Source organism: Pseudopipra pipra, chromosome 21 (assembly GCF_036250125.1).
Source record: "Pseudopipra pipra isolate bDixPip1 chromosome 21, bDixPip1.hap1, whole genome shotgun sequence".
Lineage (NCBI taxonomy): Eukaryota > Metazoa > Chordata > Aves > Passeriformes > Pipridae > Pseudopipra > Pseudopipra pipra.
In genome coordinates, this window is record NC_087569.1 from 3012545 (window position 1) to 3026354 (window position 13810).

The 13810-nt window shown below is 46.3% G+C and overlaps 1 protein-coding gene across 1 annotated transcript; it reads right to left on the minus strand.

Moving 5' to 3' along the window:
• Nucleotides 1-1435: 1435 nt before the first annotated feature.
• LOC135425403 (myeloperoxidase-like) lies at nucleotides 1436-12888 on the minus strand. Its single transcript, XM_064677662.1, has 12 exons — nucleotides 12706-12888; nucleotides 11658-11751; nucleotides 10642-10817; nucleotides 9914-10037; nucleotides 9360-9489; nucleotides 8249-8449; nucleotides 5989-6304; nucleotides 5237-5397; nucleotides 4604-4856; nucleotides 3209-3379; nucleotides 2167-2404; nucleotides 1436-1742 (listed from the first exon to the last, which is right to left on the minus strand). The coding sequence occupies exons 1-12, from the start codon at nucleotides 12767-12769 to the stop codon at nucleotides 1454-1456; spliced, it is 2217 nt and encodes a 738-aa protein (XP_064533732.1). The 5' UTR covers nucleotides 12770-12888; the 3' UTR covers nucleotides 1436-1453.
• Between the last annotated feature and the right edge of the window lie 922 nt (nucleotides 12889-13810).

Here is a 13810-nt window from a genome sequence, read left to right on the forward strand (position 1 = left end):
ATTATGTTTTTAGAGAGCCACAAAACCTCTGATCATTTTTTTTTTAGAGCAACATAAAATAACACTTCGTTGCCCTTCCATTTGGAGGCTTACATTACTGGAAATTTTTAGAAATAAATAGTATTAAAATCACGTTACAGGAAATAAAACAGTTGCCATAGCCTTGAGCTCCCCTCTGGGAAACCACGTGCTGAGGTTCAGTCGCCAGCAGCCACTGGAGCCTGATGGCCAGGCAGGAATTTCCCAGGAGCAGCTCAGAGCCACCATCAGGGGCTTCCAACACTGGTTTGAGCAGCAGGACTAGAACCTGTCAATGAAGCAGGAAAAGGTGCTGAGAGGTAGAAAGCCCTTCCTGGGCACATTATTTCCCCCCACATTTTTGTCATCCCTGTATCCTTGCAGCTCTGAGGCCGAGGTGCTTCCAGCCTTGTCAACAGGTGACATCAGAGAGCCCTTAGGATGAGGGGGTTGAGGGCAGTTTCTTGGTGCTTGAAAAGGTTAAACTTCTATCAGCTGCTTTTGACACCCTGGAATTTCACTCTCTCTGGGTTATGAAAACAGGTTATGAAAACACTTCAACTTCCTCCTGGACTGGTGATAAAAGAGCCACAGGAAGCAGCTCAGCACATTTTAGTGACCATAAGACTATGATAATAAAAGAAATGAGACAACATTGTTTGGAGAGAAGGTAAGTTGGACTCAGCTCCTAAAGAATGGGGTGAAGTCACCAAAATTTAGCCTTTGCATCAAGTGCAAATATCTGTTTTAAACAACAGTGTTTCCCTCAAATAGTTAGTCAAACTGAATACAGGAACTTCATGGTCTGTGCCTTGCAGAAGGACAGAGCAGGGGATCCCCAGGGATTGTCATCATCTATAAATGGGTTTCCAGAAGGAAAAAAAACCTAATCCACTCTGCAAGTCTCTGTTCTCCCACATCATTTTCAGCTGGGAGAGCCTGTGCCAGAGGTGTAAATGTAGGAGGGCACAGTGAGTGTCCACATCTCTCAGATGAAGACCCATCATCATCTCTGACTGGGTGTGTTAAACTGCTGGTGTGTGAGGCCACACAGTGTCAAAGCTACTCCAGATAAACCTTAAAATGCTTTAAAACTTTAGGGAAAGCAAGGGGAGGGCAGGGACTTGGAGCAGCAGAGTAAGAATTTGGAGCAGGCTGACTAATTCCAGTTGATTTTTTCATGGACACCCTTCCTGTGAGGTAAGACTATGGTTATCCTGGCATTTATTAGAGAAGGACACATTCAAAATGGCCAGAACAGACTGGATTTTCAGGGATTTTCCACCTCCTTGAACAGGAAGAGGCAGGTTAATAAAGGATGATGAAAGGGATGGATCACAGGGAGACCCAGCCAACAGCACCTCTGCCTCCAGTGCTGTCTGAGTGCAGCTGAACGCACAGTCATCTTTTGGGGGGCAGAGTCACCATAGAAACCTTAATTTTTTAGGCATGGAGGAGACATCATAGGGCATTTATTATTTTTGACAGGCCTCAGACCACTGGTACCTTTTGTGCCACTCTCAGGTTCATCTTTCCAGGGTGAGAGGTCGAGCACATCGATCTCCTGGCAGTCAGTGAAGTCCTCGGGGTAACTGTTGATCCTGAACACATCCCTGGGTATCTTCTGGATACGAGTGTTGTCACAGAACACCTTTGACAGTGTGATTTTTCTCAGTGCTTGCAGCTGTTGTGGAGTGAAAACTCCTGGGTTCTCCCACCAGAACCTGCAAGGATATTTTCAGAAGCAGTTTGTAGTCTTTGGTCACTTGCCAAGACGGGACCTGACCAAGGTGAGTCTCTGCTCAGATCCACCCCGATCCACCAGGCAGAAGGCACAGCCTTTTGGGAAGAGGTGTCTCCAGCATGGCCAGATCTTCCACGCAGCATCTCCAGGCTGCTGGGATTCAGTGATTTATCCTCCCCTTTGTGCCCCGAGAGCAAATGTCACCTCAGGCAGAGATTAGTGCAGATCCCCCGTGGTCTGGGGCTGCTGCTCCTCAGCCTCATGGATCTGGAGGAATGGGCTACAAAAACGAGTCCTTTGGCCACTGGACTAAAACCAAGACATGAGCCTTGCTGGGAGCACTGGGTTGGATCAATGTCAGCGTTTTCCCCCCCGATAAATGCCCAGGGAGTGTTGGCTCTCACCTGTCCCCATCCCGCAGGTTCCTGAACTGGGTGCCAATGATGCAGGACAGGAGGGGTCCCACCCTGCCCTGGGGAACCACGGGCTCTGCCACCGCCCCCATCCACAGGTCGATGTTGTCCGGTGTCCCGTACACATCCAGGAACTTCTTGGCCAGTTGGGGATTGCCAAGCACCTCAGAGAATTCTTCCACAGTTTGGGGTTGGGAGAGCCCACAGAAGCCCCTCCAGGCATTGTAACCTGCAAGAGCAGGAGCAGCAGCTGAGCAGAACCCACCACCCCATGGCCCCACCATCTGCCTTGGCTCAGGACCCCTTGGCCCATGGGCAACATCTGCTTCTTCTCATGGCATTGTAGGAGCTGGAAGCTGCTCTTGGCTAGGAAGTCACAATGTTTTCAAAGGTCCTTTCTGTGTCTACACACTAAACTAACAATCTGGGTTGTCCTCGTGACTACAGGTTAGAGCTCTCCTGTTGGTTACAGCTCTCTAGTGCTGAATGTGAGTGCACCAGTCCTTGCAGCTCTGGGAGGCAAAATTTCTGGGGTCAAAGTCCTAGAAAAGAGCAGCATTTGGTTGTGCTTCACCCAAGAGCACTTGTTCTTCTGCAGCACCTCATACCTGAAGTCACTTCTGCTCAGAGCCCAGGGCTGTCAGGAGGCACCAAATCAGCACTAATGGCCAAAGAACAAAGAACTGGTGGCCTGTCTAAGGCCACGTGAAAGCTGAACTTGGTCACTTGTGTCTGTACCTTCTGTATCCCACATGTCCTCACTTTGAAATACACCACTGTATCTCCCCCTCTTTATTACTTTATCCCAACTATCATTTTTTATTTCAAAGCCTTTTGTCCTTTTCTTAAAATTTTATAATGCAGAGACCTTTTATTCCCTGAGTTTGCCTGTGTACCCACCCTCGACCCTCAAATCAAGGCACTCTTTCTTCCCACTGGCATGGGAAAAGCTCAATACATTCATGGAACTGCTATAAACAGCAGAAGAAAACAGAGTATTGTTCAGAGGAGGGGTGGATTTGTGCCTCCTTACCTGGCAGGCCGTGATCTCTTCCCCGTTGCATGTTCATGGCTGCTAAATCCAGCCCCATGACCTCCAGCTGTTCAAAGAGGTGGTTCTGGAGCTCCTCCACCATCAGCTGGTTCTGTTCCATCTTCTTCGCGTGATCCACCACCATGCCCCGGACCAGGGGGTCGATGCCTCCTGCAGCCATTGCGAACCAAGGAAAGGCTTTTTGTGCCAGGTTGCAGCTTTGGGTGGTCCCTTTTGCGCAGCTGGAAGAGTTTACTTGGGCTGGGTGGGGTTTTCCCAGCTCCAGATTTCCATCTCGACGTGTGTGTTTGTGGAATCACAGAGCCACAGAATGGTTTGGGTTGGAGGGGACCTTCAAGATGGTTGAGTTCCACCCCCCTGCCATGGGTAGGGGCATCTTCCACTAGACCAGCTTGTTCCCAGCCCCATCCAACCTGGCCTTGAACATTTCCAGGGATGGGGCAACCTGTGCCAGGGCCTCACCCCCCTCACAGTGGCACATGTATGGATCTGTACATGTCTGCATATGCCAGCAGATGAGGCCTCACACAGCAACTAAATCCCTTATCCCTCCCCATCCCTCAGCCTTTCTTTCCACAGCCCTAAATCCACTTGTTGTCCACCAGGATCTCCAAGTCCTTTCCTTCTGCTCCTCAGCCCACCAGTCCCGATACACGGGGGTCTGTCAAGGTTTAGGTTTTGCAATGGATTCTGTTTTATAATTTGCGATTAATTGACAGATATTTATTCAAACACTAAATGCAACAATAGAATCAACTCATGTCTGATTGTCTGTGCCTGTTTCGTAACCATTAAGGAAACAGTGGGATTAAAACACAGGAAAATGGGCTGCATGCCTGTATTTTGGTAAGTTTTCCATGATTAGTTAATTAACCCATTTTGGAAGAGACATTCGTCCTCCTTGGAAAAACCCATGTTGGGAGATCTCAGCTGTGTAATAGCAGGACCCCACAGCTCCATTCAGAGCCATGAAGAGAGATGGACACCACAAGGAAGTGACAAAGGTGTCTCAGCTCAGTTAAATGGGGTGCATCACCCTCTGGAGATGCCTCCTAACTAGAGGGGGATGTAACAGCTTTAATTGACCTAAATTTTGGTGGCTGACTCTTGGCACAGGAGCAGCTGCACCATCTCAATGGATGTGCAACACTCACTCTGTCGGGTCTCGCTGAGCTGGGAGCAATTCAAGGAAGGACTGGACGTGACACTCAGTGCTCTGGGCTGGGTGACAAGGTGGGGATGGGTCAAAGTTTGGATTGGATGATCTTGGAGGTCTTTTCCAGGCTTAATGATTCTGTGACTCTTTGTCTGACCTCCACGTGAGCCTCAGGACCAGACCAGGACCGTCCCCACCTTCCCCCCCTCAATTCCTACCTTCCATTATAATTCTCCAAGTAGCACAGAAGGTCAAATGAAGAGGGACATGGGAGAAGGAACCCAAAGGCTGGAAACTCTCATCCAAGCGGGACACAAAGGGCTGCACTGAGGTGTGGCCGAATCGGAAAGCCAGGGAAAAAACGTTTGAGGCTCTGGGATCCACCTCCTCATCGTAACCACGGTACTGAGGGATCCACCTGCTGGTCTCCTCAGCCAGCAGAAGTGGGAGGTAATCCCTGTATGTTATTATCTGAAAGCACAGAAGCAGAGCAAGTTGCCAGAAGCTGTAGCAGAAATGCCATAAAAATCAGAGCACTAATGTGGACTCTCTGGAGCAGAATTCATTAGGATCTTCACAAAAACAGATGCAGCAGTGGCATGACATAATAAAATTATTTTAAAATGCAGAATTAATAAATCAAATAAATAATTGATATGTTAAATATAATATATAGCTGGTAAATTCATTAAATAAAGGATAAGAAAGCTCTCTGGGTATCCACACTGTCTCAGATGGATCATCCTTATTCACAATTTCCAGCTCCCATGAACAACTCCACTGATTCCACAAAGCAGAATCCTGGAGGGAAAAACACATTCCTGAGTTTAAACCCCCCGCAGTGACCATACCTGGTTTATGGCAATCACAATCTTTCGACTCTCCTGGTACAGCTTTTCCCCATCCCAGTGGGGATTTAATTCCCTCAGCTCCGTGCCCAGGCGATTGTGCTCTCGGAGAAAGATCGTGTGCATGGCAGAAAGTCCCAGGTTTTCAGTCACACGTTTATCCCCTACAAATAAAAATATTCTCTGGGCAACCCATGCCAGGCCCTCACCACCCCCACAGGGAAGAATTTCTTCTGTATACCTAGTCTTAACTTCCCCTCTTTCTGTTTGAACCCATTACTCCTTGCCCTCCAGTTTCTGGCAAACAGTCCCTCTCCAGCTTCTTTGTAGCCCCTTTAGATCTTGAAAAGCTGCGGAGATTTCCATACAACCTTCCCTTCTCCAGGTTGAACAGCCCCAACTTTCTCAGGCTGACAACTCACATCCAATTAATGAATGGTGAATTCTAGGTAGGACAAAAAAAAAGCCCCTGAGAAGTTTTAAGCACTGGTGGTTATTCTGTTGAAAATTTCTATTGGAAAATTCTCCTGCCTTTGAAAAGAATTTTAGAAAAGGAGGAGGCTTTGTTGTAACTTTTGGGAAATTACAATAATGTTCTGTTTAATTAATCAATTATTTCTTGATTTTTCTCTTTTTAATTTGGGAGGCAGCCCCCTGTCTTCCACCTCACACAGTGGAGTCTTGAAGCACCTCATCCACCCGACCACGACGATCCCTTCAGACTCTGAGGACACCCCCCGGAGCTGCACCTTTACCTGCTTTGAAGCAGGGGATGTTGGCGCCCGGGTTGGTGAGGACACAAACGCTCTTGGTCACGTTCTCGAAGGGCAGCAGCTCCAGCCCCGCGTCCGTGAAGCGCTGGTTCACGGCCATGAGGCCCAGCTGGCCGCTGAGGTTCCTCAGGCTCCGGGCCAGGGCGCCGTCGCTGCCGTACAAGGTGCTGGCATCGATGAAGGAGGTGGCGGCGTTGAGCTGCTCCCGGGAGAACGCCCCGGGGGTGCACGCGGGGGCCGACTGCACAAAGGGCATGCAGGTGTCGGGCCTCACCGCCCGGGGGTCATCGGGGGGGAACTGCACAAAAAATCAGAAGTGGCTTAGCCAGGAGTCTTACTTAGATATATATATTTTTTAATATATATATATTTATATATATATTTATATATATATTATATTTATATATATATTATTTTATATATTATATATTATATTATATTTATATATATTATAATATATTTTAATATATATTATATTTATATATATTATATTTATATATATAAAATATATATAAATATATATTTTATACATCAAAACAGAAATAGAAATATAGTATAAATATCAATAAATAAACTATAAATATAAATACAAAATAAACATAAATATAATATAAATATAAATAAATAAAATACAAATATAAATTAAACATAAATATACATATAAATATAAATATAAAATAAATATCAATAAATAAATTATAAATATAAAATAAATATCAATAAATAAAATTATAAATATAAAATAAATATAAATAAATAAAATTACAAATATAAATATAATACAAATATAAAATAAATATCATTATAAATATAAAATAACTATGAAATAAATATATATAAATAAAAATAAATAAAATATAAATATAAAATAAATATCAATAAATAAAATTATAAATATAAATATAATATAAATATAAAATAAATATCAATATAAATATGAAATAAATATAAAAATATAAATTAAAATAAATACAAATAAAATACAAGTATAAATATAAAATAAATATAAATATAAAATAAATATCAATAAATATAAATAAACGTATAAATATTAATGTAAATATAAATACAAAAATAAATGTAAATGTAAATGTAAATATAAATATAAGTATAAATATAAATATGAATATGAATATAAATATAAATATAAATATAAATATAAATATAAATATAAATATAAATATAAATATAAATATAAATATAAATATAAATATAAATATAAATATAAATATAAATATAAATATAAATATAAATATAAATATAAATATAAATATAAATATAAATATAAATATAAATATAAATATAAATAGGGTTCTTTCACACCTCGGGATAGGGTTAAGAGAATAAGCCACGGACTTGTTCCCAAAGTGTGTCTTTTATTGACTGGGGAACTTGGCAAAAAGGGATACCACACAAGCTGGGCAAAAATATAAAATATTCCACCACAATACTGACTCAACAGATGTTATTAATGCACAGCACTAAAGTCAGAATCCAGTCCCTCCATGACACTTAAGTCAAGATCCAACCCCTCCCGCTCCAAGCAACCCAAAGCAAAAGGGAAGGGGCAAGGAAAGAGAAGCAGAGGGAGCAAGACGAGAGAAGGAGGAAGAGGAAGAGGCAGATCATGGAGCTGCCACTGGAACCTCGTGGCAGACCAGCTCTCACACACCCAGATGGCAGGGACACGTGGCAAACATGTGCCTTTGGTTTCATCTCCTCTGGTCCCTATGGCCAGACCCTCCAGGTCCCATTGGCCACTCTGGGGTTCCAGGGCAGGGTGAGGGGCAGTGTCCTCACTGTCCCTGCCAATCTGAGCTGGGTCAGGGCTCCAGGAGTGTGGGATGTTATAGGGCAGTGTCCTCACTGTCCCTGCCAATCTGAGCTGGGTCAGGGCTCCAGGAGTGTGGGATGTTATAGGGCAGTGTCCTCACTGTCCCTGCCAATCTGAGCTGGGTCAGGGCTCCAGGAGCTGTGGGGTGTTATGATTTTCCGGGGCTGTTCATGAGTGTCAGTACTCCAGGGCTTCTCCAGGGGCTGCCATGAGGGACATGAGGCCACCCCACCTCCTTGATGTTGAACCCATCCCTTCCTCCTTCACACAACCCCTCCACACACACCCCCACAAGGTGGTTCTGACCCAATAATTACTCCTCTGGTGTCTAACAGTGGTGCCTCAGGAAGTCCTGTGCCTTTATTTCTGTTGCCTTAGGAGAGCGTGGGGTGGAGGGAGGGTCAGTACCTTAATGGGGAAGCAGGGGGGCTTGAAGGCACAGTCAGTGTGGCACAGGAGCTCCAGGCTGGCTCCTTCCCCGCTGGCAGGGGCCAGGTCTATGTCGTGGTTGACCCACTGGCCCCAGTGCATGAAGACCAGAGAGAGCTCCTGGTCTGCAGTGACGTTCTCGTTGGCCGTGTGAGCGATTTCGTTGGACACCTTCCGAACCTGCAGGAGGGAAAATGTGTGTGACTGTCTCTGCCATGGTGAATTCACCCCTCAAACACCCTCTGTGAGACCACAGAATCGCTGAATCAGAGTCACTTGGGTTGGAAAGACCTCCAAGATCATCAAGTCTGACCTTGGACCAAGTATCCCCATGCCCACTAAACCCTGTCAAAGTGCCATGTCTGCCTGGTTTTTGAACACTTCCAGGGATGGCGACTCCACCACCTCCCTGGGGATCCTGTTCCAATGCTTCACCACTCTTTCAGTGAGAATTTTTTCCTGATATCCAACCTAAACCTCCCCTGGTGCAACTTGAGGTCTTTTCCCCTTGTCCTGTCACTTGTTACCTGGGAGAAGAGGCCAACCCTCACCTCTCCACGACCTCCTTTCTGGTAGCTGTAGATCATCATGAGATGATCTTAGATAAGCTCCTAAGAGTTAATTATGGCATTGAACAGATCCCTGTCATTCCCAGCTCTATCCAAACAGGTGTTATAAGTAGGAACCCTCTTAACTCCACAGTCCTTCAGCCAAACCTGGTTTCATGGAAAGCCTGTTATGGCTGAAACTTCCTCGTGCACACATCCAGGAAGTCAGGAAGATGGCTGAGGAACACCCCAGCCTTGTGGTTTGTACAAGTGTCCTGGTATACCTGAGCTGCAGGTGCTGCCTGCAGCAATCCCTGGGCTGTGCACTTTGGAAATCACTTGGTGAAGTGTCCCCAACCTCTTTGCCCATGTCTGTCTCCAACAAAAAATATCACCCCAAGCCATAACTCAGTTGTAGAAAACCAGCCTCAGAGCAGCTCCTGAGATCAAAAATCAACAGTTCCCACTCTGGACGTCACCACTGTTTCCCTTCAGTGAGGGCAGTGTCCATCCTGAGAGCTGGATGAGGGTAAGGGTCTCACCAGGGGGAGTGGGAATCCGTTGTAGTGCCTTCCTTCACTTGCTCCTCTGGGAACAGACACTCCATCCTCGTACACTGCCGGGAGCCAGCGGGCAAACCCGCGGTTGGAGGACCCCAGGTGAGGGTGTCTTCTGCAGCACCACCGGGAAAGCAAACACTGTTATCATTTCAAACCCAAAAGGTTTGTACAGACTAACATTTCACAGCCCTTTAATCCATGTCTGATCACTCTGGTCACACGGGTGAGAGCAGGAAAATACTAAGAAAATTACACCAATATTAATTACTGCAGAGAAAAATGAAACTTTTTGGCATTAAAAAAAAACAACAAACCATTCCTCATGCCGTTATATTAATTTCATTTGGTATTTATTTCTACCTTAATTTTACTTGGCATTTAAATCTCTGTAGCATCTCTGTCCCCCACAAAATCAGCTTCACAGCAGGGCCATCAGCAGTGGGCACCCTTCTTGCCCTTTCACAAATGATCTTAAGCCACCTGCCCTGGGTCAGAGTACAGATTTAAGACCCTCCTTGTCCACACACACATCCCACCTGTTGTTGCACTCCCCGGTGATGGTCCGATAACTGTCCTGCTTTGGGCACTTAATGGGACGAGTCTGAGAGTAACAACCGGTGCCTCTGAAAATCATCTCCTTCTGCTTTCTGCTTAGCAGGTCTGAAAGAGGAACCATGGAAAGTAACATCTGATCCCACTCTTTTTTTTGTTGTTTTAGCTTCTTGGTGTTCCAGGTGAACGTTTGAACCAGCTGAGTCAGAGCTCTAGGTATCCAACATCTGGGTTTGAATTGTTAATTTGGATCCTAAACCCTTCTGTGGATCAGCTTTTACCTCTGGATTAGGGAAACTGGGTGGGCATGGAACAACTTTCCAGGGGAATATGGGCACCATCACCAGCAAGGGTTTATCCTGGGCTGGGAGCAAAATGATGAGTTTGGAGAGTGGTACAAGCCAGGTGTGAGGGCCAGAAGTGAAACATGGATGGTTCTCAGTGGTCAGAGTCTGCTGGCAGTCAGAGGGTTTTGTCCCAGGTTTATCACACTTATTGTGAGCCTGTTTTTTATCATCAAAGATAGGAGACGATAGGAGATGATGCCAAAGATGCCAGGGCTCTGCTCTGCCTCTATTCCCCCGGGGCTGTAGGGGGAAGGTTTTTATCCCCAGTTATTCGGGTCATGGCAGAGCTGCTCCCTGACACTCCTGCTGTGGCACATTTTCTGCTCTCAGCTGCTTGTAAAACATTTTGGTTTAAACCACGTTACCTGTGACATTGAATCTCTGCTCCCCAGAGAGATGCAGTTTCCTTTTGAGGAGTTTCAGAGTAGTTTCCATGTAATCAGCAGCCCGGACTGCAGACCTGGTTCTTCCCACAGGGTCCTTAAGGTGCTTCAGGAAATCCATTGGGTTGGCAAGCTTTTCCTCCAGTTTTTTCTTTAAGCTGAACATAAAAGAGTCCCATGAAGTGCCTTCTCTGAAATCAGACCTCCTCTGTCAGGCTGGGCTGGGTGTAATTAGTCGTGACAGCACTGCTGGGTCACAGGCAGGCTCTGCCCACACGGGACAAACTGTCTGTGCATCAGCACGTCAGCTCAGACAATCTGGGCAAACAAATCACTGTGATGCCCAACTCTGAGCCTTCATTACTGCCTTGTCACAATAAATTTTGTTATATCAAGTGGAAATCCAGACCAATGAACTGTGACTGGATAAGCCTTTACATTAACTGTGTTGCAAGATGTGTTCTGTGAGCAGAGGGACAACCTCGCTCCTGTTCCATCTCTTCCTGGTCCCATGGCTTTGTCTTGCTACTTCCATGGGGTGGGTGGAGAGAGGGTCCTTCCCAAACCATCCTGCTGCCTGGAAGCAGCCTTTTGGGACAATACACAGAAGATACCCGAGGTCTGACTTTCTCTGAGGCTTATTTGTGACAAGATGCCCATCTACACAGTTGTGGTCCTTCTGGAGAGGGGCAGAACTCCAGCAGCCAGGAGAGGACTCACGTGCCTGGAATGTCCATTCCACTATGGACTAGTGAGAGGTGCCCATGGTGGTCTAGATGAGGAAGTAATAACTGAGGGGGATGATGGGTGGCCCTGGGACTGAGACAGAACACCAGAATGCAGCCAAACGGGGCAAAAGGATCCCTCCCACTATGCCAAGGAGAGCCCTGGAACAAAGGCTCCTCCATAAGAAACATGCATTGGAGAAGAGAAGAAACACACATATATTTGATCCTATTTCCTTATAGTATGGGGGCTCTCGTGCCAAAGGGACTCACCTCCTTCGGGCCTGTAAATATGCTGTGTCCACCAGCTGCCTGGCCTCACTGATGATGCTCAGAAGAGAAGAGTCTGACAGCACCTCTGAGACCTCTGCTCAGGAAAAAAAAGAGAAGAAAAAGCAGAACTTGAGGGTACCGTGCAATGTACCCCAGGAGCAGCAGCTCCCACACCTTTGCTGGGTGTTGTGGTGCTCTGATCCGCCTCACACCGTTCCCACGGGGTGTTCAGTGACACCTGCACACCCTTGACTGTGGTTCTCCTGCTCATCTGCCTCATTGCTGAGGTCCTGATAGTCACAGTCTTTGTTCTGGTGGCTTTCGGAGGCTTTTAGGGAGCTATTTTTCACCCTTTTTTTTTCCTGAAGCTGCTAGAAGCACAGACTCTGCAAGGCTGGAAAAGACCTCTGAGACCATGGAGTCCAACCAGCACTGCCAAGGCAACCACTAGTGCCACATCCACAGGCTTTTTGAGCACTTCCAGGGATGGTGACTCCACCACTGCCCTGGGCAGACTGTTCCAATGCTTTCCATGAAGAAATTGTCCCTCATATCCAACCTAAACCTTCCCTGGCACAACTTGAGGTCATTTCCTCTAATCCTGTCCCTCATTCCATGGGAGCAGAGCCCAATCCCCCCTGGCTCCTCCCTCCTGTCAGGGAGTTGCAGAGTGAGAAAGTCCCCCCTGAGCCTCCTTTTCTCCAGGTTGAGCCCCCCCAGCTCCCTCAGCTGCTCCTGCTGCTCCAGCCCCTTCCCCAGCTATTCTTCCCCTCTCACAGGAAATAATAAATGCATACAAGAAGCCAAAAATATGATCTCTGAGCCATGACCCTTGTCACTGAAGGGTGACCATATGCTTGGAAAAGCTGTTGGTTAAATCAGGAATTTCTTTCAGGAAATTTCTTAGGTATTTACTTCAGTGTCAGTGGGTCAATCCCCAGGATACTGCAGTTGTTTGTTGGAGCTGTATCTCACTGGGAACTCGGGCTGAGTTTCCATTCACACCCTTCCCAGCACAGCAGCAGCCAAAGCACAAACACAAACTCACCATTCAGTGAGGAGTCCATGGTCCCAACCAAGCAGAGGGTGATGATGGATCCTAAGAGAGTCATTCTTGGGTTTATGCCTGGAGAGAAATGCAACACAAATCCTCTGGATGGGCAGGGCTTCACTGAAGCATCAGGAGAGGTTTGGTTTGAGTATCTCTTTCAGGATCCAGGAATAAAATCCCGTTGCCCTCTCTCCAGCTCCGTCAGCAGGACCTACAGAGGTGTTGGCAGCACACAAGGACATCCCTGTGGTGTGGGACCTTCAGGAAATTGGGCTGAGGAGCTGCCAAAGAGGAGGCAGCCAAGTACAGTCCAGCTTCAGTGATGGAGAATGTTGGGAAGGAGTGATGGAAGAGGGAAGTGTCCTGCTGGCCTGACTTCGGGAATGTCCACAAGTGGCTGGTGGAAAGGAGGTTGATCCCACACATCCCTCTCTGCCCCCTCTGTCTTGCTACTGAACAAAAGTTGCCACACCTATCACCAGTCCTCCAGCCTCCAACCTCCCCTCTCAGCCTTCCTGCTGCTCCCTGAAATTTGTCTCTATTCCTTTCCCCCAAAAACACCAGAAGTCTGTCCTCCTCAGTGTCTCTGACCAGTGTCTTCCCTCAAAGGGGATTTTTAGCCAAAACGTTGCCATTAGATCTCGTTTAAGTAATTTAGTCAACATTTTAACTGTTTGGAACAGGGAAGACAAACAAAATTTGGAAGAACTAATGATTTTCTCGCAGTGGGGAAGGTTATCTTATATTTTTTTTTTTTTAAATTCTTCATCCATCTTCCTGGGGATTGAAAACTGCTTATTCCTTGCAATTTGATATTGCAGGGTATTGCTGCACGAGGCAGGGAAGCTGTCTTTGCTCACTTCTCCCAATAAATTCAATAAATATCAGGGGAGAAGCAATTATGAAGGACCAGCAGCTCCTAATGCTCTACTCTGCCTCCCATCTCCTTGGGAGATGGAGCCCTGGAATGCACCAATATCCACACCAGAAATATCAGATACAGATATAAAATGAAAAGGCATTGATCTTACCTGCCATCTCTGCAGCACTGGCAGGGCTGGGAAACAAGCCAGGCCTTTATACACCTGCACCAGGGCAGAAA

What these genes read in the sequence shown, in the direction of transcription:
- LOC135425403 (XM_064677662.1), bottom strand. Translation starts at nt 12,769, where the DNA reads ATGACTCTCTTAGGATCCATCATCACCCTCTGCTTGGTTGGGACCATG. An exon ending in CATGGACTCCTCACTGAATG is followed by an intron (nt 11,752 to 12,705) that starts GTGAGTTTGTGT and finishes TTTCCTGAGCAG; the next exon opens with AGGTCTCAGAGGTGCTGTCA. An exon ending in CATCCCCTGCTTCAAAGCAG is followed by an intron (nt 5,398 to 5,988) that starts GTAAAGGTGCAG and finishes TTTTATTTGTAG; the next exon opens with GGGATAAACGTGTGACTGAA.